The sequence below is a fragment of the Apaloderma vittatum genome, unplaced genomic scaffold (assembly GCF_000703405.1).
Source record: "Apaloderma vittatum isolate BGI_N311 unplaced genomic scaffold, ASM70340v1 scaffold16383, whole genome shotgun sequence".
Lineage (NCBI taxonomy): Eukaryota > Metazoa > Chordata > Aves > Trogoniformes > Trogonidae > Apaloderma > Apaloderma vittatum.
The window spans coordinates 68,311-93,129 of record NW_009708803.1 but is presented as its reverse complement, the minus strand read 5'-3'; the positions used below and the strand labels follow the sequence as shown (position 1 = coordinate 93,129).

The 24,819-nt window shown below is 37.7% G+C and overlaps 1 protein-coding gene across 1 annotated transcript in view; it reads left to right on the top strand.

The window, feature by feature from the left end:
- Positions 1 to 24,819, top strand: part of LOC104271878 (DENN domain-containing protein 1A-like) — a gene marked incomplete at both ends in the record, with an annotated part of 102,486 nt that overhangs the window by 15,385 nt on the left and 62,282 nt on the right. The window contains one exon of the mRNA XM_009866693.1: positions 8,662 to 8,705. Within this exon, the coding sequence (XP_009864995.1) occupies positions 8,662 to 8,705 (44 nt within the window). The remainder of the gene's footprint in view (positions 1 to 8,661; positions 8,706 to 24,819) is intronic.

The window sequence follows — 24,819 nt, the reverse complement described above, 5'->3', positions numbered from 1 at the left end:
AATAACTAAAGCATCCTGAGATGCAATAAGAGAAATTTTGAAGCCATCAAACCCTGAAATGGTTCTGAAGAGCTTGTTTTCTATGAAATCTCATAGTGCTGTGCGGGGAGATTCCCATAAGAGATGATATTTGTGCAGATCAGTAACACCGGGCGGTGTCACTGGGAGCGGATGGTACTCTACTGAAGTAACACATGGTGACTTTGAAACTGAAAACAGTTTGAGACTATCAATATTGAAAGTATGAAAGTAAGGTCAGAGTTTTAACCATTATAAAGTTACATAGCTTGGGGCGTAGGAATCAGTATTCACAGTTGCACGTTTAACAAAGAAGGTATTCTCTGTGTAGTTTAGGCAATTATACAATTGCTGAAGAATAGGGTTGGATTTCTTTTCTTTTTTTAGTACAACACTTCAAGAATTTATGGTTGACTCAAACGTTTTTGTTCCAAGTGCTTTTAGAGTCAGTTCAGATTAAACCTGAAATGTGACAGTCCATATAGCGATGAATATATTTCTGTGGTACTTGTATTTGCTTAATAATATGTCTCTCTGAACTTAGTAGTTTTGGTAAGTTCTGGAAGGAGATTAAAAGCAAGTTGGATGATTGTAAAGTGTTCTGTAATACATGGAAAATATAGGTTATTAGCAAATTAAACTAGCCATACTATCATTAAAACAAAAATGGTGAAAATAAACCAGTTTGGAAAATGTTTATAAAACTCAGAGAATTTTCTAGGAATAAAAAGGCTGGTGAGATGTTGGAGAACACTATTTGTTTTCATTAGCAATTCCTTTAGGTTTTGTAATGTAGTTGATTGATTGCCGTGGCCACATTGTGGTTTTACATGAGTGCCTTGTAATATAGTATTTTTAAAAAGCAGTATGACATTGAAATATTATTCCTGGCTTTCTTCAAAACAACAAACAGAATTAAAAATGATCTGGTTGACACAGAAAAGTAGAAAATGTGGCATAATTTTAAGGAAAATTTTTACATAAATTGAATAAGGATTGTTTCGAATGAAGGTGCTTATTAATGAGCCAATGCTAGGTATGAATTAAGTTGGCTATAAACTCTAATTTTATCAAATATAAATTTTTAATTTTTGTTGTCAAAATCTAGCTTAAGTTCTTTTAGGCTACATATGCTTGAATCTCCAGCAGCAGCAGTAATCTTGGGGAAGCAGATAGACATACATAACCAATTTGAAATACATGTCTTGTAAATATTAAAGAGAGTGACTGCTTCTTGTAAAAATGTCAAAACTCTGGTTACTTTGGTGTTGTCTAGCGTAACTTGAGAATTTGCATTCTGGAAATATAAGTTAGATTGGCAGATTTACACGGTCACCACTTGTGTCTGCTATTGTTAAACTCTAGATGATGCACTAACTCGGATTAATTTTTGCTGCGTACTAGCTACACATGATGAAGGCCTGTTTATTTTTCTTCCTTAAGAAAAAAATCTTATCTTGGAAATCCTACCCTGTGTGGTACCAGCATTTCCACACTGTCACATTTAAATTGTAGCATGAAATATTAGTTAACTGTTTCTTTCATATTTTCAGGACAAGGAGGGCTTGCCAGCTGCTGTTGAAGTGAAGAGGCTGTCACCAGGCAACTCTGCTGTCTCAGAATATAAATACAAAGAGGCAGGAGAGAAACAAATTGAGTATTCACGGCATGAGCACTTGAAACATATCTCTGTTAAATTTATAGAGTGGTGAAAAGGTTACGAGAAAAAATATACCGATCAAACAGAAATAAATTGAAAAAAATTATTAAAATCAAACAAACATACTTGAAGTAGGTGTTCCTATTCAACTTCTACATTTAAACTCTTTTTGTATAATGATTACAGGCAGCCTGTAAAATGTTTCAGAACACTTCATATTTAATTTTGTAAGCCAGGCTTGGTGGATTTCTTTAATGTTGATGCAGGATGTTACCTAATTGTGTATTTTGCAAGTTTTATTTGCTGTATAATTTGTTGACTGAGGTTACAGAGGTAAAAAACAGAACTAAAGCCAAAATCCATTCAAAATTTGCTCCCTGCAGGACTCCTGGAGTTTGGCTTAGATTTCCGGTAACACTAAATTTCTGGGTTGGTTGGTTGAAGAACAGATGGTTATGAAGAGAAATATCCCCTTAAGCGCGTAGTAAAGCAAAGTCAAAAGATTCATCAGCCATGCTTTACTGGGGACTTGAGGTATCACCAGAGTAATTAACCATTGCATATAGATCTGGAGACCTCAAATGAAGATGGGAGAAACATATAACAAACAAGACTTGAAATAAGTACTTTTCTGAGTCTTGTTTTTGATCTCTCTTATTTTAGCTTTAGCTCTGTCCTATGCATTCACTTTTTATAGTTCTAGCTTTAGTTATATTGGCATAATCCGTTTAAAAATTAATCTGGACTGAAAGTTTCTGCTATACTTTGGAAGGAAATAATTCTTGAGTTTTCTGATCACCGGAGGCATTTTAGCCTTTCTAATGTCTCATTATTACAGTTTAGGGTGTTGGTAGAAGAGAAATTCATCTGTGCTGTTGCACAGTTGTTTTTATTTAAACTGGTTTCTTGATATGGATGAAATAAAAGGAGTTAAAGATTTAATACAGAGGTAATTTCCCAACCATATTCCATGGATTGAACACTGCGCTTGCAACAGAACTGTTTCACAACTTCCATTAAAAGAATCGGTGAAGTTTTTATTAAACTCGGCATCATCTCGTATGAGAATCCAAGAGAGTAAATAAGATGAGTCTGATGCATGACTGTCCCAATATCCTTTTGTTTATCCGTTATCAGATCTTGACTCCAACATGTGCGTTTTCCTCAGTCCGTTGCTTCTTGACCTGCCTCTGTTAGAACTTAGTGCGCTGGAAGTGAAGAGCTGATCTTGTTCTTTGGGAGAACAGAATCTCTTCTGCAGAAGAGATTTGAAATAAAACAGAAACTGAAACGAGTCTTCAGATTTTGTGGTTGTGTTTGCGTTACCTTCTAGATCAGAGCTAACCTCAGTGATGTGGTTTGCTGGTTTTTTTTTGCTTGGTTTTTATTCTCTATTGTGTTTATTTTAGGATACTTTAGCTCTTCAAGTGGTATTGAAACAAAAGAACCCATTCTGTCAAAGTTGTAACTGTGCCAGAGGAAACTGGAAATACTATTCTGAATTCTGCTACTTTTTTTGTAGCAGAATGTCCTTGTGGTACTAACTGCCTTTTAAGTGGCGAGCTGGACAGTTGAACAACTTGACACCAGATAACGGATTGGAGTTGCTAAGAGGAAACTGATGTAGCCTTTCTGTAAAAGGCAACAAATGTTTTTCCTCTCCTCTTGCCCAAGAACTGAGTGTTGCTTCTATTCTGCTTTTATTGTACTTTAGTTTTTCAACAGTACTGTAAAATGAATTTAACCAGTACTCCTTCAGATGGAAGGCTGAATTGGAGGCAAGAAGCAGTGAAAGTCTCACATTGAAGGTTTACTCTGTATAGACCGTAAAGCTGCTGATGGACTGCTGCGCTGGCAGACTGACGGGAGGAGCTCAGTTAGGGCCCCTGGCACCTCTGATGTGCTGAAACGTAAGGGCTACTGTGTCGACTTTTTCTGGTTCTTGCATTGTTAAGGCTGTTACCTCTCCATGCCCCTTTATTCTGGAGAACTGTGCCTAGCCTTAAGGAAAGATCCATGAGGGAGTTGTACCTTAACCTGCTTTATTTTGGGCAGATTTTAAAAATACAGACACATATAAGATACTTCTGAACACTGCCTAGAAAAGTTTTGCTTCTCACTGCCCCTCTGGCTCTTGATGTGTTAATAATGTAAAAACAATTATGGAATTCTTAGAGATTTGCTTAATCTGTTCTGATTTTCTCTCTTCCCTCCTTTTTCCTATGATGTATATTTTATGCTGCTTTTGCTCTCAGTCTTTCCACTTCTGGATCATTTTACTGAACTCTGAACAGCGTTTTGCATGTGAGTCGCAAGCCTTATATTCTGTTTCTAGATTAAACTGTTGTGAAAAGCATTTTCATGTTACCAGTGAGATTCTTGGCACTTGCAGGGCAGACTTCCAAGTGTTCTGTTAAGAGAGAGGCAAACTTGCGAGCCTGGGTGTTATGGCACTGGTGTCAGTGGACTCGTTTGAACAGCAGCTGATGTACGTAGGACTTGCTGATTCGCCACGCTGGTTCATCATTCACAAAACCTTCAGTAACTGGGAATGATAGGTCAGTGTCCACTTACTGAGGCTTAAATTGTCACAGAGCTGCCAACTGTATTCTAGAAATGGAATATTTGAAACGTGCTCCACTAGGTGAATAGTTGCATTGCGTACTATTCTCACATGGATTGCGTTTTTGAATATTGAGCCTGCCATGTATGCTTCCTACGCGTATCGGTATTTTGGGGTAATTTCAATTGCTTGCATTGTGGTGCTGGCAGGGTTTTTCTGTGTTTTGGGAGATTTTTAAAATAAAATTTGTAAGATGTTCCTATAGATTTTTCTTTCACAACTTGATTGTTTCTTGACTGTGTGCTTTTAGAATAAGATGTATTTTAAGAAGAAAAGATTCAAGTCTTAAAGCTTCACATCTGGGAAAATATACATTTTCTTACCTATGTATTTTCTGCCAGAACTTGTTCTTTGTTCTTTTATGTCTATTCTTACATGTGGAGGATTTTTCTCTCCCACGTTTTGTCCACCCCCCTCAAGCCCACATTTTTCCCTCCTCCTTCCCCCACTCTGAGATGTATCTGCATGTTCTGTCTGCAGCAGTTTAGGGACAAGCCCAGGTGTCTGCCTGTACTGAATACAGGGTGTGAAGGAGTTTGTGGCGGCTGGGAAGGAAGTTGGCATTGCTTTCCACTTGTGCTGCCTAAATGCTGTAATGTGGAGTGGGTAGTGAAATGATAGTTGCTCTAAACAGAATTCCATTTCGTTTCATTGCAGCTATGAAGACCTTAAAGAAATGAACGAGCTAAGTTGTTTAGTTAGGGAGAAAAAATGAAGTGGTTTTCGTGGTATTTTTCTATTTGAGATTAGTATATCTGATTTATTTGTAACCAGTATGGATTCAATTGGCTGACTTTGATCAGAAGAAGCAGGTTAGTATGTACTGAGTTTGTATGGTTAAGTCTGGGAAGTCTATTCTGATAAATTTTGAAGAACTTCCCTGGTTTTATAATTCGAATACATACTTCAAATACATATAAGTTTGGATTGTGCTATTTTTAGAAGTAATTAAGCATACCTCTTTCAAAAGCAAAACTCTTCACTTTATGATGTGAGAAAAGTTGAGAGCATAAGAACAGCATAGTTACGCTAATATGCCATTGTAGCATGTTCCCATCCTGTCATCTGGAAAATTAAATCAAGTTACAGCATGGATTAACATCTAGACTTGTGAGGAGGGGAAGGTAGTGTCTTAAATGCCATGAAATTGAACAATGGGATTATACAGTTCACAGCTAATTTCAATATTTTCCTGTATTTGGCTTTTTGTGGAACCAGATTCTGTAGGGAGAGACAGTAATAGGTTTTAGTACTTGGAAACATTCGCATATTTACTAAAATACTATGAATAATAGCTTAAATATGGTTATCAATACAACGCTCTACATAATGTGCATTGATGTGAGGTAGAATCTCTGCTACTAGAGGGAAATACAAATGTGTTAGCAATGCAAACTGTATTCACTTAGTATGGAACCAGAGCACTCGCTCTGTTTTGAGTTGCAAAGGGTTTTCTTACTCGTTGGAAATACAATGGAGTTAGGCCTAACTCTGTTTGCACGCGGTGTGCAAAACACATTTCCGTTAGTAAAAGCGTTTGAAGTTTTCACGACGCGTTAGTTGTAGAGGCAGAGCTGACAGTCAGTTATGTTCATGTCTTTACCCAGTGTTTTATGTGACTGCTGAAGCATATTTTGCTGATACTAGTGGTGCTGATGGAAGCTGAATCCTGAGTGCTTCGTACCCTCCTGCATCCCTTCGTTTGTGTGACTGTTTTCCTCTGCTTAGAATAACTTGGATATGATGTCCATTGTGATTATTAGGTGCCTTATGGTTATGCTTTTAAAGAACAGCCTGGCCATACTGAGTAATAGTCATGTTTGTTTTGTAGATATTTGTGTTTCATAAACTGTCTTGATGTCCATATTTAAATGTACATGTTTATGTAAACCTTCTTGGTTTAGTGAGGGTGCTCCACCTTCCTGGAACTTCATGTAATGACCACGTAGAATTTAACTATAATTTTATTGTGCATGTATGTGTAGATAAGCGTATTTGAAAATGCTTTTCGAATGAACATTAGATTAACAATGAAGAATGGATAAAGTGATGAAAGTTATAAGAAGATGTGAAGTAGGGTTTTTTTCCCGTTGTGTAGTGTTTTCCAAATAGAGATATTGAAAGTTTGGTAAATATTCCCAGTCCATTTAAAAGCTGGAATGTTGGAGCTGATGCAGTGTTAAATAGCAAGGACTTGTAAAAACAGGAAGACCTGCAAACGTCTGGCTGCCAGGCATAATGTAAAGGTGGTTTTCTTAACTGCAGGGTTCCAGGTTATATGGATTAGCCACGCTATGAGATTTGTCATCAAAAGCAGACTGTATACAACTGTGCATCCCACTGTCTTACCGGGTGTCACAGCCAGTGCAATGCCACAGGGTGCTTTGCCTCTCCAGCTAAGTACGTATTGCTGTTATTTCCACTGAAATTGGTGATGAGAAGTTAATTCCCTGCATTTCATTGTAGATGGAATTAAATTTCTTCCAATTTATGCAGTTGATTGACGCAGGAAGCTTTTACTTATATTAAAGACAAGTTAGCTTAAGAAGGTATCATAGCACTGAGAGATCCATTTTTTGGATGAAAACAGAATTGTGGACTGTGCGCTTTGAGAACACGTTCACTTGGCTCAAACTGGCTCAAGTGGGGACTCTAATCTCAGTCACATCTATTTCAAAGTTACAGTGTGGTAACATTTAATCCAGTGAGTGAAATAGTGCTGTCTGTGTGAGGGTATCAATTCACAAAAATATCCTTAAAAATACTAAGAATATACATCATAACAGATATTGCATAGTTTCATCTTACCACTGATACTGTGCTTGCTTTGGTGAAATACGAAACTGTATTATCCTGTTAATTGTGTATAAAGGACTTGCCAGGTGAGTTCACATTTATTTGCATGTTAGGACCCTTAGCTTGGCACACTTACCTGCCTATAGATTTAAGATTTTTCAGTCTAAGGTTTTTAAAGATGATCCCTTGCTTGCTATTTCTGCTTCGCTGCGTTAATGTAGGAGGGTTTGCTCATATGCATATGTAAAACTTGATATATTGTGTATGTAGCTGTATGTGTGTAATAGGGAAATGTTAAAACTAAGCATCTGATTGTCTGGAAAAAGTTAAGCTAGGAGGTTTAATAGTGTACACTCTTGCTGTATCTCCAGCATAAATGCATCCACTAGCGATGAAATCACCGATCAACTAATTTATTACTAAAGTAAACTTTGCCAATGAGAAATCTAGGATTCTGAAATACCAGTGTAGGGTCCAGGTGCCATACAAGTGACTCTCTTCCCCGTCAGCCTTAGCTCCAGCGCAGTGTAGCAACAATTCGGCAGCAAAGGTTGTGTCTGCAGTGTCACTCCCTACGTAACGATCAACGTTGGTGGAACCAGTGCATTCAGGGAGCCGAACGTCCTGCAGCCAAACCCCTCGGATTGCGCAAAGAGGAGAAACTGCAGAGGATACCAGTGGTTTCTTTCCATGCATTAAGCTTTATTCTGAACTCTTGTGTGATTGTTGTATGGTTTGTTTTTTGTAATTAAAAAAATTCTTTGTAGAATGGAATCTGGCTTTCTCAGCTGTATTCCTTTGAAAAATGGATGGCTTTGAAGAGTTCTGTCTTAAATAGGTTGTTGTATAAATAATTTCAATCACAGTATTCTGTTGTTTTATGAACATCTCTAATTAAATTTAAGAAAACTTCTCAGGGAATACTACCATATTATTTATTCTGACAGCCAAACGAATAAGGATGTTGCATCAGTCTTGAATACTTGCTAATCTGAAGTGTTTAACATTTGTTTTCCTGATGACAGAGGTTCCAGGGCTACGTTAATTACCTCTTTCAAATTCTGGATAAATTAAACTGGAATTTAAATGCTGGATAAACTCATTTATAAATGAAACTATTTAAGGACTCTAATCAACATAGTGTCTGTCGCTGGCAAAACTGGCTATTAGATGAGAATTTAGAACCTAAGAATTTACGTGCATTTGGTAACTGTTTTCTGGTGACAAGCCGGGCCAGCAGACTGAAGTTCAGTGTGGCACAGGACATCTCTTACAAAATTATTTATCTATAAATATATACGTACACATACACGTACACACAAATAGTTTGGGTTTCATGTGGTTGGCCTGTGTATGTTTTATGCACAGTTTTTGTCTTTCTGGAGGAGGGTAAAGGGAGAGCCTTGAAAAGTCCTTCCCTGCTCTTATCAACATAGCAGCCTCAGCTGCCCTCCTTGGATCCCCTGCCAGGGTTGCTATCATCTTCTGATCAAATATTAATGTGTGATTCTCTGCTTGCTCACTAATCCAAAGCCAATTAATATTATCTGTCAATTATTTACAGATCCTGAGGTGCGGAGGCAATTCCCAGAGGGCTACAGTGACCAGGTTTGGAATGCGTAATTAATTTTTTACATGACAAAATTTATTTCAGGCTTGTTCAACATATTATTGCTGCTCTTTTTACTGAAAGAGATAAATGCATTCTTAGAAAGAAAAAGAAACTGTAATTAAGAGCAGAAGGATAAAAACATTTTTACATTTAAAGCAGAAAATGGAAGAATTTTGGATCTCATAAGATTGTTTTACAGTCTAGTTTTTACAAGAAGACATGAGAGTGGGAAGGAAAATTGATTAATAAATTTCACTTTTTGCCTTTAGGTGCCATAGCCTGCAGTTCATTTGGCAGTCCTCACTTCATTGTCTGAAAGGTTTATAGTTATATTTAACTGGGCACCTGGCAGTAGAGAACAGTTTTGAAATTCTTGCCTGATCATGCAGTCTCTAGTCTGGTTCATAAAGATGGTGTAGAAATACAAATGTGCAGATAAAACACGCAGGTATTTATCATTTCATTTATACACAGATCGAACCTGGAATTTTTCACAGGATCTGACTTAGAAATTAACAACTTCAAGCGACCTTGTGTTCTACTGGGTCTCATTAGAAGTGGGTTGGGGCGGGGGTCGGAGGTTGGCGAGAGGGGATTAGTGCCGCGCTGTCTGTGCGGACCGCAGGGGTTCAGGCGCTGGTATTGTTTGCCAGCGATCGGGGCAACTGCTGCCTCTGGATTGGGAGCACAGGCTCATTTCTTGGACCTTTAGATCTGGGAAGTGCTGAAGTTATGGCATTGTATAACTATTTAATATAACAATAAATTTTGCCTTGGTGGGTCTCTGATAGTCAGTTAGGGTCAGCAGAGCTATTTTATTTCAGATCCTTTCCCTCTGATTATGGAATTTTGTGGCATTTAGGTTGAAGCATTTAACAAATGATCAGATGTGCTAGCTTATCAGGACCAGAGCAAATGTTTTCATATTTGGCTGCGATCACTCTGTGCAATGGGACCTTGACCAGGCCTTCCGGATGGCTTTGTAACAGTAGTAATATTATTTTTTTTTCCCCTTTAAAGCAGCTATTCAACTACCCAGCTGCTTTTCACTGTAGTTTTAGGACTTGATTTACACATGAAATATAGCATGGAACTAAACTTTTTTGGGGGACTGCATTCTCACTGCCACTGTCAGTGCGTAATTTGTGAATAAATAGATCACTAAGTTTGTATTTACATGATAGACTACTTTTCAGCTCATTATAGTGTATCATATTGGTCATGCATGAACTGATGGTCCTTCAGAGCTGGTACAGACAATTGTGTCCATGATCAAGGTATTACAAGAGAGTCTTGTACATAAAATTTACTTTATGAATTTCTTAACAGTCCTCTTCCTGCCGCTGCAGATGATTAGACTTGTATAATAATGCTATGAATATGCAAGACTGAATCAAACTCAGAGGAGGCACAGGCTCATATATAATTCTTAAGATGTTCACCCAGTTATGGACATAATTTCCTATCTCTTATGTCAGACCCTACAAAACACACAGTAGTGCATTTGTGTGTTGGTGGGGATTGAATGGATTTTTAAATTATCAGATGTTTTGCACTTAGAAACTTACACGGAAAGCAAAAGAAAGGAGGCTAAACTCTTCAAACTCGGAATACATTTTAAAAACATTTTCCTTCTTGATGGGCAGAAGGAGCATTTTCTGTGTTAACAGTAGCTATACATTCTTTAAGAAGAGAACACATCCGAAGGTGACAAGTTTAGATTTGAAAAATCACTTATTTCTGGATATTCTAGTAAGCTATAGAGAAAAAAAACGTAGAAAAGAGCTACATCCACATTTTTCCTGATTAATCTAGAGCTCTGAGAAACGTAGAGGCTGCAAATCAGTCAAGTAGGTTTATTTCTTAAAACTTCTGGTTTGTTGTTTTTTGGAAGAAAACATTTTAGAAATGCAGTGTCACTGAAGATAGATACACGCTACGAAACTCAGTTTTCCTGCATGTATGCTGTATGCAAAGGAAAGAGGTGACACGCATGTTGGTGCAGGCAGAAATGTTTCTAGCAATCAAACATTTATGATTTAATCCAGAAGGAATATTTGAGTTAAATCAACACAAGGTAAAGCACTTATTAGTAAGAAAAAAAAAAAAAAGGAAAAAAAACCACCTCAAGTTTTTTTATTCATCTAAACTATCAGTGCTTGTTTTTACATACACTGTATTTCCCATGTACCAGCACATCTGATCAGAGACCCTCGCTGCTGCTAGATGTTTTATTCTGTGTGTTCTTTGTACCTTACAGTAAAAGAATCTGTCACAAATTATTGTGCCTCACTGCTTTAGAAACTGAGAAAAAAGGGAGGTTAGATTGACATCTGTGACTGAATAATGATGACCAGCCTTTTGGCTCCCCTTGAGCCACAAAGCTAGCATTGCCTTTAGAGAGGAAAAAGGAGTAAGAAGAAAGGGGAGGGATAAAAGAGAGTTACAAATCTGTGGTCCCGGAGATGTATTACTGTTGGGCCAGTTGTCTGCGTGGTATGATAATCCATTTTGATCTTCTGTCTTAATTGTCTGCTAAAGACAAATGGGCAGTAAAAGTTCATCAGTTTCATCTTTTGCTTCTCATTTAGAGACAGAATAAATGATCCATCGCTACAGAAGAAACCTTTCTTTCTGACACGGAAGTAATGCAGACCCAACACGTTTTATTAAAATATTTCTCCCTCATTATTTCAGTCCTCTCAGCTCTGATAGATGTTACTGTTTCATGAAAAATGTAATCTGAAATGTAAATAAGGGGTTTGATACAAAGTAAGGAAGTAATGAGCAGACTAGCCACATTGCAGGAATTTTGATTGTAATTACTGACAAAGTGAATTCTGCGTGGCCTGATTTTTTGCCCTCAAGTTGTCTTTGACACGTTCGGACCACAGTGACATCTACGATTTAAATCTCTTAAATAACTGTATAACGGAATATTTTATAGAAAATGTCATAGACGAGGTATCTTAGGAGCCTTACTAAGGAGAGAAAATGCTAATGATTGCTCCAGGCCACGTGAAATGGTTAAAACTAGGGGGCTTTTTTTGAATGGCAGGAGGGGGGCTGAAGTAATCTTGAAATACATTTTAAAAATATAAGAGCATATTAACTTGTTAGGGTGTTTTAGAATAGCTCTTATTATTAAAACGTGTATTTATGTATATGCAGTTGTACCTAGCTTGAAAAACAGTAATTGTTGGCATTATACGCAACAGTTTTTCAGTGCTAGATTTTTAGCAGTGGTCTCAGAATTTAAAAGACATGAGTACTCTTAGTTATTCTTGGTGAAATACAGTCACTATAGGTAGAAGTATCCTTTAAAAAAGAAGAAGTCAGTGATCTAGCAGAAAAATAGTTCTGTACTGCTAAATTCCCTGGTTTCGGTTCCTATTAAAGCTATAGTAATGAAGTTAATTTTTTAAAACTTTTTTTGTAGGTGAAATCCATAGTGGAATATTAAAAATACCAAACTACGTCCAGGTCCCTTTACTCTTATCACCATATGAATATTGGCTGCCCACTATTTTAAAGATTAATCCCAAGATTTACAGCTATGCTGGGATAATTAATTTTATTATAAGGAAGTTTGTTGCAAAGATATGAACTTCATTCAGAAGGAGTATTTTGAGCTAAGAGGTGATGTATAAATATATAAAAATAGAAAGTAGTCAATCAGTGGAAAGCGTAACAGGAATTGTACAATTTTGTAAAATGCGATGTATTTTTGCAATGGCTTTTTTTGTGTAGTGCATCGTTTGGCTCCTTACTGTTTTAATCCTTATAGCTCATCTGGAAGGGAAAGAAAAAATTATGTGGTGATAGTTCCCATTTGTGAGCTGCTTCAAGTGGGTACGACGACTCATCTGTAATTTGATGGACTATTCTATGTATCAGTTAATTACTACGAGAGTGACTGAGGTATGCATGCTTGCAACCTGGTACTTATGCAGATTGCTACTTCTGTTCTGCCAGTAATTTTTCTTTCCGCTGGCATCGAAACAGAGTTTATAATGAAACCAACAATCTTTATACATTTATAGAAACTATAAAACTTTTATGGCAGTCTTTATATAGAAACTAATGGTCTTTCTTGTATGAAGTCTATGGGCGTTGCAGAAACATTGCACACAGGGAAAAATAAAAAGCACCCTTTCTTTGTGTCGCTGTAGGAGTTGTGCGATTGGAGAGTGTTTACACAGTGCTGGCCAAAAATGGAGCATAAACCCCCCGATCTTGCAGAATTTGTGTGCACTAAGAGGACTTAGTTGCTTGAACAGGGATGACTGTAATCCGATTTTGTGTTTCTGAATTGCACATAGCGTTCTTAGTATAACGTTTGGCTACACGGCATGATAAAACCCGGCCTTAGAGCAGTTGAAAATAATACAGATCTTTTCAGAAGCAGATGAAGAAGTTGGCTTGGGAAGGTTGAGCGATTAGTTATGTAGGAAATGCAGAAAAGTGGTTGTAGCCTTCTGAAAGCCACTTTATAGTAAAACCAAGTCAGTGTAGATAGTACATATATGAAGTCCTCGATACTCACTTCTGAAGCAATTGCTACTCAGTTTGTATAGAGCTATCTTACTACATTAATACAGGGAGTATTTTTAAGAGAGAGCCTAATAAAACTCAGTGTAGGATAGTTATAAACGTTTTCCTTGTACCGTGTCCCCTGCGGTAGAAGAGCAGCATGAATGGAACGTTTGTGCGGGGTAGGCCAGCGGGCTGTGCCATGTGTGAGGAGATCACCCTGTACCTTCTGTGCAGGTAGTCCAGCTCCAGTCCTGGAGATGAGTGACCTGCGAGGACAAAGCTGGCTTCTTTGCTTCCTGAGACAGAGGACAGGACTAAACCATGGGCTTTACTGTAGAATGGAATGGAGGATTTTCAGAATTCAGGATATTTTTCTAGATTGGATGTATATCCTTTGATACAGGAAAGTGAAGAAAGTGTGTCTTCCTCCTTTGCCCTGCTTATTCTGTTATCTTTGTTGTGAGTTACAAGTTGTTTTTTCATTACCTTTTCTTTAGACCAGGTAGGCGAGAGGTCAGTTTTTCTTCTGTACTTCTATTTGTGCATTTTGTGTGCTTCTCTAGTATCATGAAATCAGCATAAAAAATGCAGAACCTTTTCAAATCTAATGTCTTTGTTTATGTAGTAGGGTATCCTTATTCAAGGTACATTACAAGGCATTTGTGCTAAATAGAATTGCAAACCTTGAGAAACACATGGCAAAGATGATTTGCATCTTAGCAGAACTTTTCACATAACCTGTTCACGTGGCATCTTAGAGCTGAAGTTAGTAAATCTAAGGTTTCTAGTAGTTCGGTATTTCTGTGATGAGAGAAGTCAGACAGATTATATATTTTAACAGCCTGACAGAATTGAATCCATCAGATCTGGGCTGAATGTCACATAGCATTGTGGCATTCTAGGTTTCTTCAGTTTGTGCATGGATTGTAATACTACTTGGTGATTGGCTTCAAAAATCATTGCGGTGAATTTGTGCCAAATAGCCAGTCTTTGTAAGTATTCCTGAAAAAAGTTAGTCCTGAAGTCTAAGTCATTCTGAGTAAGAAAGTAAGCAAAACTTTTCTTTTTCTTTTCCTTTTTTTTTTTTTTTTTAAATAATCTTTAAGGTAGTGATCTAAGTAGCTATTCCATTTGTTCCTGTGTGTGAAAGAGCTGGGGTGGAGATAGATGTTCCTTGGATCATTAGCAGTAGTCAAATGCTTTTCCAGTTGTTATCTGGAAACATGGTACGGGGCAGGAGTGGTAGAAGTGCAGTAAACAAATAGTAATCAACTGCCAATTAATGTTTGGAAGGAGCCCAGAGGGTGACTTGATTTTGGCCTGAGAGTACCTGAGATACTGCTGGACACTCAAGTCTGTGTGTGAAAGCCATGTCAAAAGCCAGTGTCCAGAAGTTAGAAAAATTCTGAATAGAAATCAAGGAATAATTGGTCTCAAGTGTGAGGAAATGTAGTTCAAGCCACTTTCTAAACAATTTCAGTTTTCTTTCATGTAAAATTTAAATCAATATTGGAAGTTCAATAAACAGAATTTGATTTCACCACAAATTATTCAGCTGAGTGCAAATATTTCTGGATACAATCGTATGGCCTTTGTTATACAAGAGGTCAGACAAGATGATCATAATGGTCCCTTCTGGCTTTAAAAATCTGTGAATGTATGAATAATTTAAACCCCTTATTCGTTGAGGTAGTCAGATTAAAATCCTGTGGGACTACTCGTGTGAGTAAGGGTTGTGAGATCAGGCCTAAAATCAGTAATTATTATCACTTATGTTTAAATTTATTGATAAAACTATAAAATATTCACTTCAGGTAAAGATGGGTCGCTTTAAAATGTGCAGTAATGTTCTATTTAGGTTTGTTAAGCCAGTCATTATAAAAATAGTTCAGCAAATTCTTGTTTAGTCTCCAGAACCATTGAATTCTATAGTGGTGCCATAGATCAGGAAAGGATTTGTTGGTGATCGATAGGTGGCATAAATTGATATTCACATACGCTAATTCTCAAATGTGTCTAGGCTGCAGTGTAGAACTGGTAGCGTAGTATAGAGAAAAAGTGGATTCTTTTTATTTCTGGGTTAACCCAGGGAAGACCAAAGTTCTTAGCTTTATACTCAGAAAACTTAAGTTTCTAAGTTCGTTTATCTTTGTGCATATCAGCTGTACTTTCTTCAAGGAAAAAAACGCTTTCCAAGGCTCATGCAAGTTTTTATAGCTTTCAGGTTTTGATCACTATAGTCTTATATTTGGAAATCTAGAAGTTGTGAAATTACTCATAAATTTGAAAAGCTGTATCCTCTTATAACCCACAGTTATCTAAGGTGATCACCAACTGTCTCATCTCTGCAAAGCTTAACGTTAGAAAAGTTCTTTCCCTGGAGGCACCAGTGTCCTCATCATATATGATCTGTTTCTCCTTTAGAGAGTTCTCACGTAGGTACGATGTGAATGCAAGTCAGAGAAACAGGTCCTGAATGTGAAATATTGGTCAGCAGTTGCCCCCTTTGGGCTGCTCAGTTTCGGAGTGTGTTTCCTCAGCTGCAAAACCAGCCGAGGGACAAGTGACAGGCCGTGACAGGGACAATCCCCAGGTGAGGGAGCGGCCACCTAACTTCATTGGGGACTGGCTTTAACGTCCTCCCACAGAGACCCACCCGTCCTTCTCTCCGGCAGTGAGAAGGATCTTGGTCACAGCGATTAGAAAATTTGTGAGAAGCCAAATCCGTGAATTGTATCAGTTCTGGTATTTGATAATGCTGTGCTAGGTGTATCCACGGCATTTTTCTGAGCAGTCATATTTAATTTTTAGGCAACAATTCCAAAAGCATCTCCTGTTTCCTTTTAAATACAATAGCATGACGAGACTGTCTTTCTCCGTACTGCTCAGGAATTATGTGTGTTGCTCAGTTGTTGGTTAGGATTCCCCGTCTGTGCCTCGTTTCCTGCTAAGAATGTCACTAATGGAGAATTTATGATATGGAACGACTAACTGAATTCCGTATATGCTCTAATATTCTCTTTGGTAACCAGTGCAAGAAGAAATTGGAGTCTAATGCTATTTTCTCACACCTTTTAATGCTTTGTATTTCTAGAAAAGATCTTGGCAGTGAAATGACTTAATTTTACAGTGAGAGATAAGTAGAATTTTTGTAACATGGAAATGGCAGAAAAGTGATACTGAAGATACCCAAGTCCTGCTTTGCTCAAAGGCAGAGAAGGTGTTTGTGGCAAACTCTTAGCTCTGCTTCTTAACTGTAAAGCTCTCATCTTTATTTAAACTGTTTGCAGCATTAGAAGTTTCTTCACATTATTTTTCCTGGGCAAAGGACAGGAGTTACTTTTTAATGGTATTTGCTATTCATTGAACTAAATTTTGGAGGGGGGTTGTTTCTTTTACTTGTTTTGCTGGTTGTTTATTAATAACATCCCAGTGATTAATTTTGGTTTCAATTTAGTTTCTCGTCTGTTGTGCCTGGATGCAGCAGAAGTTTGTATGAAGTGTAACAGAGCGAGATGGGAACACAATCTTTAAACACCAAAACTGGTTGTGTTTTATTTCTGCCTCCTGAAAAATGAATCTTCTGTTGGGGCTAAACTATAATGCAAGTTTTTACCGATGTATCATAGTTATGCAGGCAGGATTTGATTTTAGGTTTTAATTTAGCTTTGCCCTTCTCTTTTAACATGTTTTATTTGTTCCTATGGTTTGCGTTTTCTGATTATAGTAAAAATCAAATCCAGCCCAATCTTGTTGTGGCTATGACTGAAAATGTAGTTGGAATAGTGCGTTATAATAGTCTCCTGTGATCATAAAGTTTGCATTGATAAACAGAGATATTCTGGTAGACACTCTTTTATTTAGTTGCATGTATATTTAAAAAAGTTGGACAGCGGATGGTACAGAAGTGATTATCAGAGCGTGATCTTGCCCACTTATGTAAACAGGGTATTGCTTTTGTGAAGATGTCTTGTTAACTATCCGTTGCAGACCTTTATTGGTGCTGCTTGAATAATTTGTTTAAACTGCACAGTACAGATTCCTTATTTTAGCACTAAGACTTACAAAGGCTTCTTTTAGCAGCCTTTAATTTTGTACTTATGTATGTGACATAGCCTGTGGCTGTGATCTCTACTGTGAATCTGCAGTTGTTTTGGGATGAAAGAAGAAGGCAGCTGGAAACTCAGTAGCTACATCTAGCTGTCTACCTAGAGAAGGCCTTGATTTCAAGTTTATCTAAACAAGCTCGACTAATCCCAACTATCTAGGGGGATCCACTGTCAAAACAAGCAGCATGGCCCTAAGGCAAACACAACCATACAGAAATGAAGGCTGGGACTTCCAATACTCCAATGACTGCATACTGGAGGCTTTTTTTCCTGAAAGAGAGTCAGAGAGGTAGAATTTGCATAATGCCTTTTCATTGGAAACTTTTGGAAAGCTGACAGAGGTCCAGCTTATAGCTCTGTAGCCACAATACAGAGTCTATAGGAGAATCCTTGAATGACCCAACCATATTGAAAGAAAAAATGAAAGCATCGAAGTATAGCCAAGTGAGTGTGGAAAAGAGGGCTGCTGCATTGTCTAACATCTGCTCTACTTCTCGTTAGTTTTGTTCTTTGCTATTCTATGTGGACTTTGGAGAAGCCTAAGACAGCCTAACATGAATCCTATAATCTTCCTTCTGAATATTTATGTAGTGTGCCAGCCTCTAAGCTGTCCTTTGCATCTTCCTACTTCCCCCTCATTTTCATGCTCTCAAATGAGGCCAACATTTCAAAAGCTAAATAAATGTTTGTGAATGTTTATAAAAGATTTGCATAAATTTGTCCTTGTTTGACAAAGATCACTTTTTTCTTATGCCAGTTCTGAAATTTTTTAAAGGTTTCGGTGCTTGTCTTGACAACAAAGTCCTGCCTCGGAGAACAATGATTGCTGATTAAGTGGGTATGCAGTTGTAGCTGAATAGAGCGTTTGAGACGACGTCTAAAAGGGCCAGTCATCTTAAGCCAGATTATAATATTTAACAAATGTTAACCAAAGTTTATATTTAAAGCTTCGTTTCTGATGCGATATAGCTGTGCAGTTTGCTTACGGTGGGAGAAGTATGTGGTTACCTTTTTGCAGCTAATAGTTCTCAGCTCATTTTTCGGTAATGTGGAAGTGAAAATATTCCTTGGGTTTAGTCACTAAATGTTTAAAATATATTTAATTCGATTAGTATTGAAGCTTTCTGATACGGACACTTCTTATCTTTACCAATTGATCAATGTTTATGCACATAATTTGACCTGTTTTTTAATGCTCGTTTGTATAATTTTTCAATTATTTGTGATTTAAGACTGCAACAATTATTCCTACAACAGTAGCTGTAGGTTTTTGTTTGTTTTTATCACATTAGCACAAATCCATTTACCTTAGACTAAAAGTGAATCGTAATTTTATTAAAGGCGTTTTAAAGGCATTTTTTGAGGAGATCTCCTTGAGAAACTGCTGAAATATTTAGTTCTGCTTGGCTCTCAGATTTTTGTCTACAGGAAAAAAAAATAATAGTCATTTCTGTTCTTTTGTTCTGTTAGTTGAGAAGTTGAAGTTGTCATTAAGGCAAAAACTAGAGCCACTTCTCTGACACAGTTTTTATCACATCTGCTAGGCCTGTGTCCCAGGAGGAGCTGTGCAGAGCAGTGAATTCAGCCCAGGCCCATTATCGGCTGGGTTTGCGTATGTGGTAAAAGGAGCGAGACCTCGGGGAGGCTTGGAGCCTCCTCCCGTGTAATGTCCAAATCAGATTTGAAGGGCTGGTGGCAGGAAAGCTTTGGCCTTGGGGTGTGAATTCTAAGAAACAGAGTCACAATTAGGTTTAAAAAATTCAGGGATTTTGAGCTTTATCTTGAAATATGTTTTTAGTAATGCAAGTGGAAAAGTTGCCCATCTGTGCACGTATTTTGTACGTTTAAAATATTTAAATGGTAGCACGCCACGATATGCTTAGGAAATGTTATTTATTTTACACTCTTCTCATTATGGGGTTTTTTTTTTTTTTTTTTTTTAAAAAGAGCATTTTCTGAGAACAATTGGTTACCTTCAGTGCAATGATGTTATTTCCTACTGGGTACCATTCTTCTGACCCTCGTGCAGGGAGAAGTGACTTTATTAGAAGAAAATCCCTCTCTGAATTCAAGCTTTATAACTGCTCAAAAAGAGCTGATGGATGAGCTAGTGCTTTGAAGGTATATTGGAATACAAGTACAATTAAAAAAATAAAGATAAAACTAAATTCAGGTAATTCAAATTAATACTATTAAGCAAATTATGCTCCTGATTTTTTGAGGTAGAACATTCTTTTAAAGAGCTGATTCGATTCCTAAAATATTTTGACTGTTATAAAGACCGGTAACATTCAGCACTGCTCTAAGATGTGAGAAGATTTTACAATAAAATCCATGCAAGATGAAATTTGACATAAATATTTTAAATGGGCAATGATTTTTTAAATAAAGTATCTGAGCTGTATCAGTAGGAAAATCTTTAAAATCTAGGGAAATCTTGGGTTTAAGTCCATTGATTTTTGCTTTCTCTGCTTCATCATCTTGCAAAACCTTGGCTTTTTGTTGTGGCTGTGTGACACTGGCCTCTGCGTGCAGGATGCTCTTTATTTTGAGAATCGCATTTTGTGAAGTATATGAATTGGAATGCTCATCCTGATTTTTAACTACCTAATTATGTAGCAGTTGTTAATTGATGAGAATAATCTGTAATAATAACTTTAGGAAGATTTGATGTAAGATAATATAAACTGACACTAATAATAAATGCAAATTAAAGTTTAAATTTTCAAAGCACAAGGGGTACTGATCGCTGTTCGTTACCCATAGCTATGTTCAGGTTAGCGGTTGAATTCTTTGTGCTGATGTTCCTTAAATAACATTTTGAAACACAGCTACGTTTGCCTGTCCATTGTAAGTAGTTCCTTCGCAAGATGCTCAAAGCGGTTATCAAAACTGCTTTCTGAGGTGCTTATTACTGAGCAGAGAGATGTTGCCTTTCCTAGGAAAACGTATACGAATTTCGGGCCAGCTCTGTGGAGTTAACAGTATTTATGGTGTTCTTAGTTGTTCTGCACTCTTCTTTCACCACCCTGTGGGTTTTAAGCAGTTGTTGCTGGGTTTAAGTTGGTTGTTTGGGTGCGCTGGCAACATTTTTGAATTCTTACACCCGTATATCCATTGCAGTGGATGATTTAATTAATTGTTAGCTTAAAATTATTAAAATAGATTACTTAAATGTAAGAGCAGTTTATGATTTCGTGGTTGTAAGGTAGATTAATATACAACCCAAATTTCACAATAATTGGGTAATATTTTGCCTTCCTTCACCAGTCTGTTCATGCGCTCTTAAAACTCTCTTGTGCCTCTCCATGCAAAGAGGATTGATTTCGTGATTGTTTCAGGGATCGAGATGATATTTCAAGCTGGATAAAGATGGAAATTATCTGTATTTCCACCCTCTCCGTTTAGTGATTCCCTTACAGCAGCCTCACCTATACCTCACCTCTGGTTTAAGGGCAGGGAAATAAAAGCGCATTGATCTTTTTCGTCACTGAGTCATCTCTTCTCTCCATGGAAAATTCATCTTACTTGCAGTGATTCCGTCTCTTGTGATATTTGAATTGTCCTCCTGTAAAAACACGTGTGCTTCCTGAAATATGGTGGTGGAGTTTCTGGGCTGGTGTTTTTTGCTCTATTCCCCCCCTACCCTCCGCGTGATCCCCAGCCTAAGGCCTTGTCTGTGCTCTGGGAAGTCTTTGTAGCTTTTTCCTGGTTTTCCTCAGGTTTCCCAGTAGGCTTCCAAGCACCCTTCCCCAACCTATTGGGTTTTCTGGTGTGTTGTTTCCCAGCTCTGACTCACATTAATATTTGAGTGTCCTGCCTTAATCATTCATCATTTTTCACAGATCTCTGCCTGTATTTTAATTTCTTTTCTCTCCGACTTCTACTTGGGCTTCTTGTTGCACTCTGAATGTCTGCTGTAGGAGTAGATGGTTTGCACAGTCCGCTGGTCTCGCATCAAACCATCAGTTTGCATGTCATTTTATCAGGGCAGTTTATTTAATTGTAGCTGCAGCATGGGATATTTGTTGCCGACATTTGTCAGAACAAGAGAAATAGCGACAGTGTAGATGTAGGAGGCTCGAGGTAGCTCCATTGGCTTGGAAGCGGAAGCATACAGTGACAGGTTGAGAAATAGAAATAAAAAAGACCTGAGCTAAGATGCAGCTTGCATATTGAATTCCAAGCGACTGTGCAAAATTTTTTGGCAGTATTGAACTTCCTTTACTATTTCATCTCAGCGTATAGATAATTTGGGACATTAGCCAAGTGTATATTGTGAGCATTGAGCAACCTGGCTTTCCACAGGCTTTTCAAGCTTTTCTTGCTCGCGTGCGTGTGTGGAGGAAATCCTCGCAGAGGCTGCCTCGCCCCCAGGAAGCGCTGTGTGACACCGAAGGGCTGAACGCTGTATTCCTGCCTCATTTATTTTGAAAACTTTGCTACTGAAACCAAACTTAATCAATGAGCTCTGCGTTGTCTCCGATAAGTTATGTACTGGCTTTATTGATTGGGAAGGATTTTAGAAAACCCTCGTGGGGTTTCTAATGTCAGCAGTGTTTTGATTATGAAAAGAGTTGGAACCTTGGGAGCGGGAGCCAGGTGGTGTATGTCCTGCAGCCACCGGTGACACGGCTGGGCTCTGGCCCTCGGGGACCCGGTTCATGCCCTGCACTTTAACTGGGGCGACTGGCTGCTAGAGATGCGCTTTTTGCTCATTAAAATGTTCAAAATCAAACTGCATGTAAAAAGATTTGTGAAAATATAAACTTGGGGATTGATCCAGGAAACTGGCACGTGATACCCCAGAGAGGCTGCTTTCAGCTCCTGGGTAATTTACGCTGATCAGCTGCGTGGCCGGGTTGTTGGAGGGGGGGTTGGGGTTTTTTTCCCTTTCTTTTATTTAGGGAGGGTGCTTTAGAGGCATTTATGTAGGTTTTTCTTTAAAAAGATAGGCATAGGAGAATAAAATAGGAAAAGAGGTTATTGATGCCACCTCTGGTTTATATCAGGTAAAAAAATAAAAAGGATTGTAAGATGCTGACATGGAGTGATTCTAGGTTTGTTTTTGTTACAGTTTTTGTTTGAATTCATAAAGAAATGTTTTTTCTAGGCCATAAGTAACTACCCACCTAAAGAGGTCTGTTAGGAAGTTGCGTATTATGCAGGCTTTGCTAGTCTTGCAAACTGAGCAGTATTAAAGAAAGAAAGAAAAAAAGGGCAAAAAAAATGACTGCATTGCTTTTATAGCAACGAGCTTGCAAACTGAGCAAAAATTGACTACTTGCATGGAAAAGATCAGCAGTTGTGCTAATTATAAACTAAATATGTACATGATTTTTGTATTTTTTTAATAGTTAAAGTTTGAAAATACATCTGTGGTTAACCTGTACAAGTCTCAATTTCTTTAGTTGTAAATCAAGGCAGGTAAGTATTGGTGTATAATGAGTGGCAAATTATGTGCAAGAACATTGTAAAAAACACGTAATAATATCACTGTAAAACTTTTCTTTAAAAGACAAAGCAATGCATAGTGGTATAGATTGAATATATTGCCTCTAAGTGAAAATTTTGTTTTCTGTGTTTAGGAAGCTATAAATATTGAGAAACAAGTGTAAAGTAAGTTCTGAGTAATAAACTTATCCCACAATAACACAATGCTGATGACATGCTGAAGTGTTTTATTATGTGAATGTTTTTACTTGCATTTACAGTAATTATTTAAGTAATCAAAATTCTATGTAGCAGCTACATGGCTTTGTTACTAAAAGACAGAAGTGCAGTCATTATTTTGAGGACAATTGTATTAATACCGGAAATAAAAATACAGACACTTTACTCTCCTGTCTTTATAATTTTGATTATTTTAAAATGCGGGGGGGGTTGTTGCTATTTTTTTAAAAAACATTTTATGCCTGAAAGTTTCAGTTGTGGCTAAAGGACAACTGTGTAGTAGCTAAAATGTGTGAAGATGTAGTTTCTGGGCACAAGCAGAGTTGTGCAGCAGGCGGTCGATCTGTGTGGAAGTCGGTGAGTTCCTGCATTAGGGTGAACCCAATCTCATTAGTGAGGCCTCTGCTATCAAGGCATTATTTTGTATCAAAATACGTATTTCTGCAGAGTTTACTCTGAAACCTGTATAGCTCCTTCCCAAGTTCCCTGCTGCAATGGAAAGAAGGATGCTGCTTTGCTTTACATGGCATTCTTCAATAGAGCCTTTCTTGTTCTTTAAAAACAGGAGCTTGTTAAATAATCTATCAATAAACTGTCAAGAAGTCAAAGTTTCCATATCTGTTTCTGTCTGAAATCTTCAGAACTTGCCACGTTTTAGTTGTCAGGAAACCTCCAAAGAGTCTATGAGCAGTTGAGCCTGAAACCATTGCTAAGAATGGGATGTGCTTGGTTGAATTATGTAGGAGGAACATGTTCTTGCAAGGGAGTCAATATGTTTTCTGCTTCATTGAATAGGTTATTAGATTGATGTAGTTTATTTGTTGAATGATGGTGTTGGTTTTAGAAATAAATGAAGCGAGAAGTGCCTATTTAGTTGTTAATGGTAATTTCTTGCTGTTGGTCAGAAAAGCGTTGAATTTATTGGAGGGTTTGTTTATTCAGTCAGGGTCATCTTGTTTCAGCTGAAAGCAGAAATATAGTTTACATTTCAGGTCCTGAAATATTTAAGCGGGAAGGAGAATGAACGAGGAATTGGCTGGTAGTAAAGGTTTGCAGACTGGGTAGACCTTTATGGTGTGTTACGGGTTACAGAATTCAAATTTTGCATGTTATAGGAGAGTATAATGTCTATGAACACAACTGTTTGGGGACTAACATCTTTCTGGGTTTGCCTCCGTAATGGCTGTATTTGAAGTTGTAAAGTGGTAAATGATTAATTTCTCTGATCACAGTTTCAGTTTTGCTTTGTATTTGATACCATGCAAGGGCTATCCTTAAAAATTTCTCCGCGCAACTTCTCAAAAATGATTTGTAGGTTAAACAATTAGTATTAAAATTAATACACGTGATTTGAATCAGTCTTTTAACGCTCAGATTTCCCTTCTAATAGCAGTAGGCGACGTTAAACATTCCCTCTGTGAGACCTACTGCCTTTATCTTTTGTTATTTGTCTTGCTGATGTTAGGAAGTATTCTCTAATCCCCCAGACCTCTGTTCCTAGGTAACAGTCAAAAGCTGTGCCAGCAGAAGTGGCCCTGCCAGGCCAAGCCCATGTGGGTTGGTGTTATTCACTGTGTTCCATATGGTCAGGGTAGAGATTGTCCCTAGAGAGGTGTTAACACTCAACAACCCAACCTCCTCCTGCTCTGTGGAGAATTGCTGGATGGCTCCTGCTGCCTGCCCATGTGTGAATCTTGATTAATTTTTCATTTTTAATGAAGTTTGATCATGTTTATTATTTCATGTGATTGACTGCCTGGTACTCCCTCCATGTAATTGATAAAGCCCATAT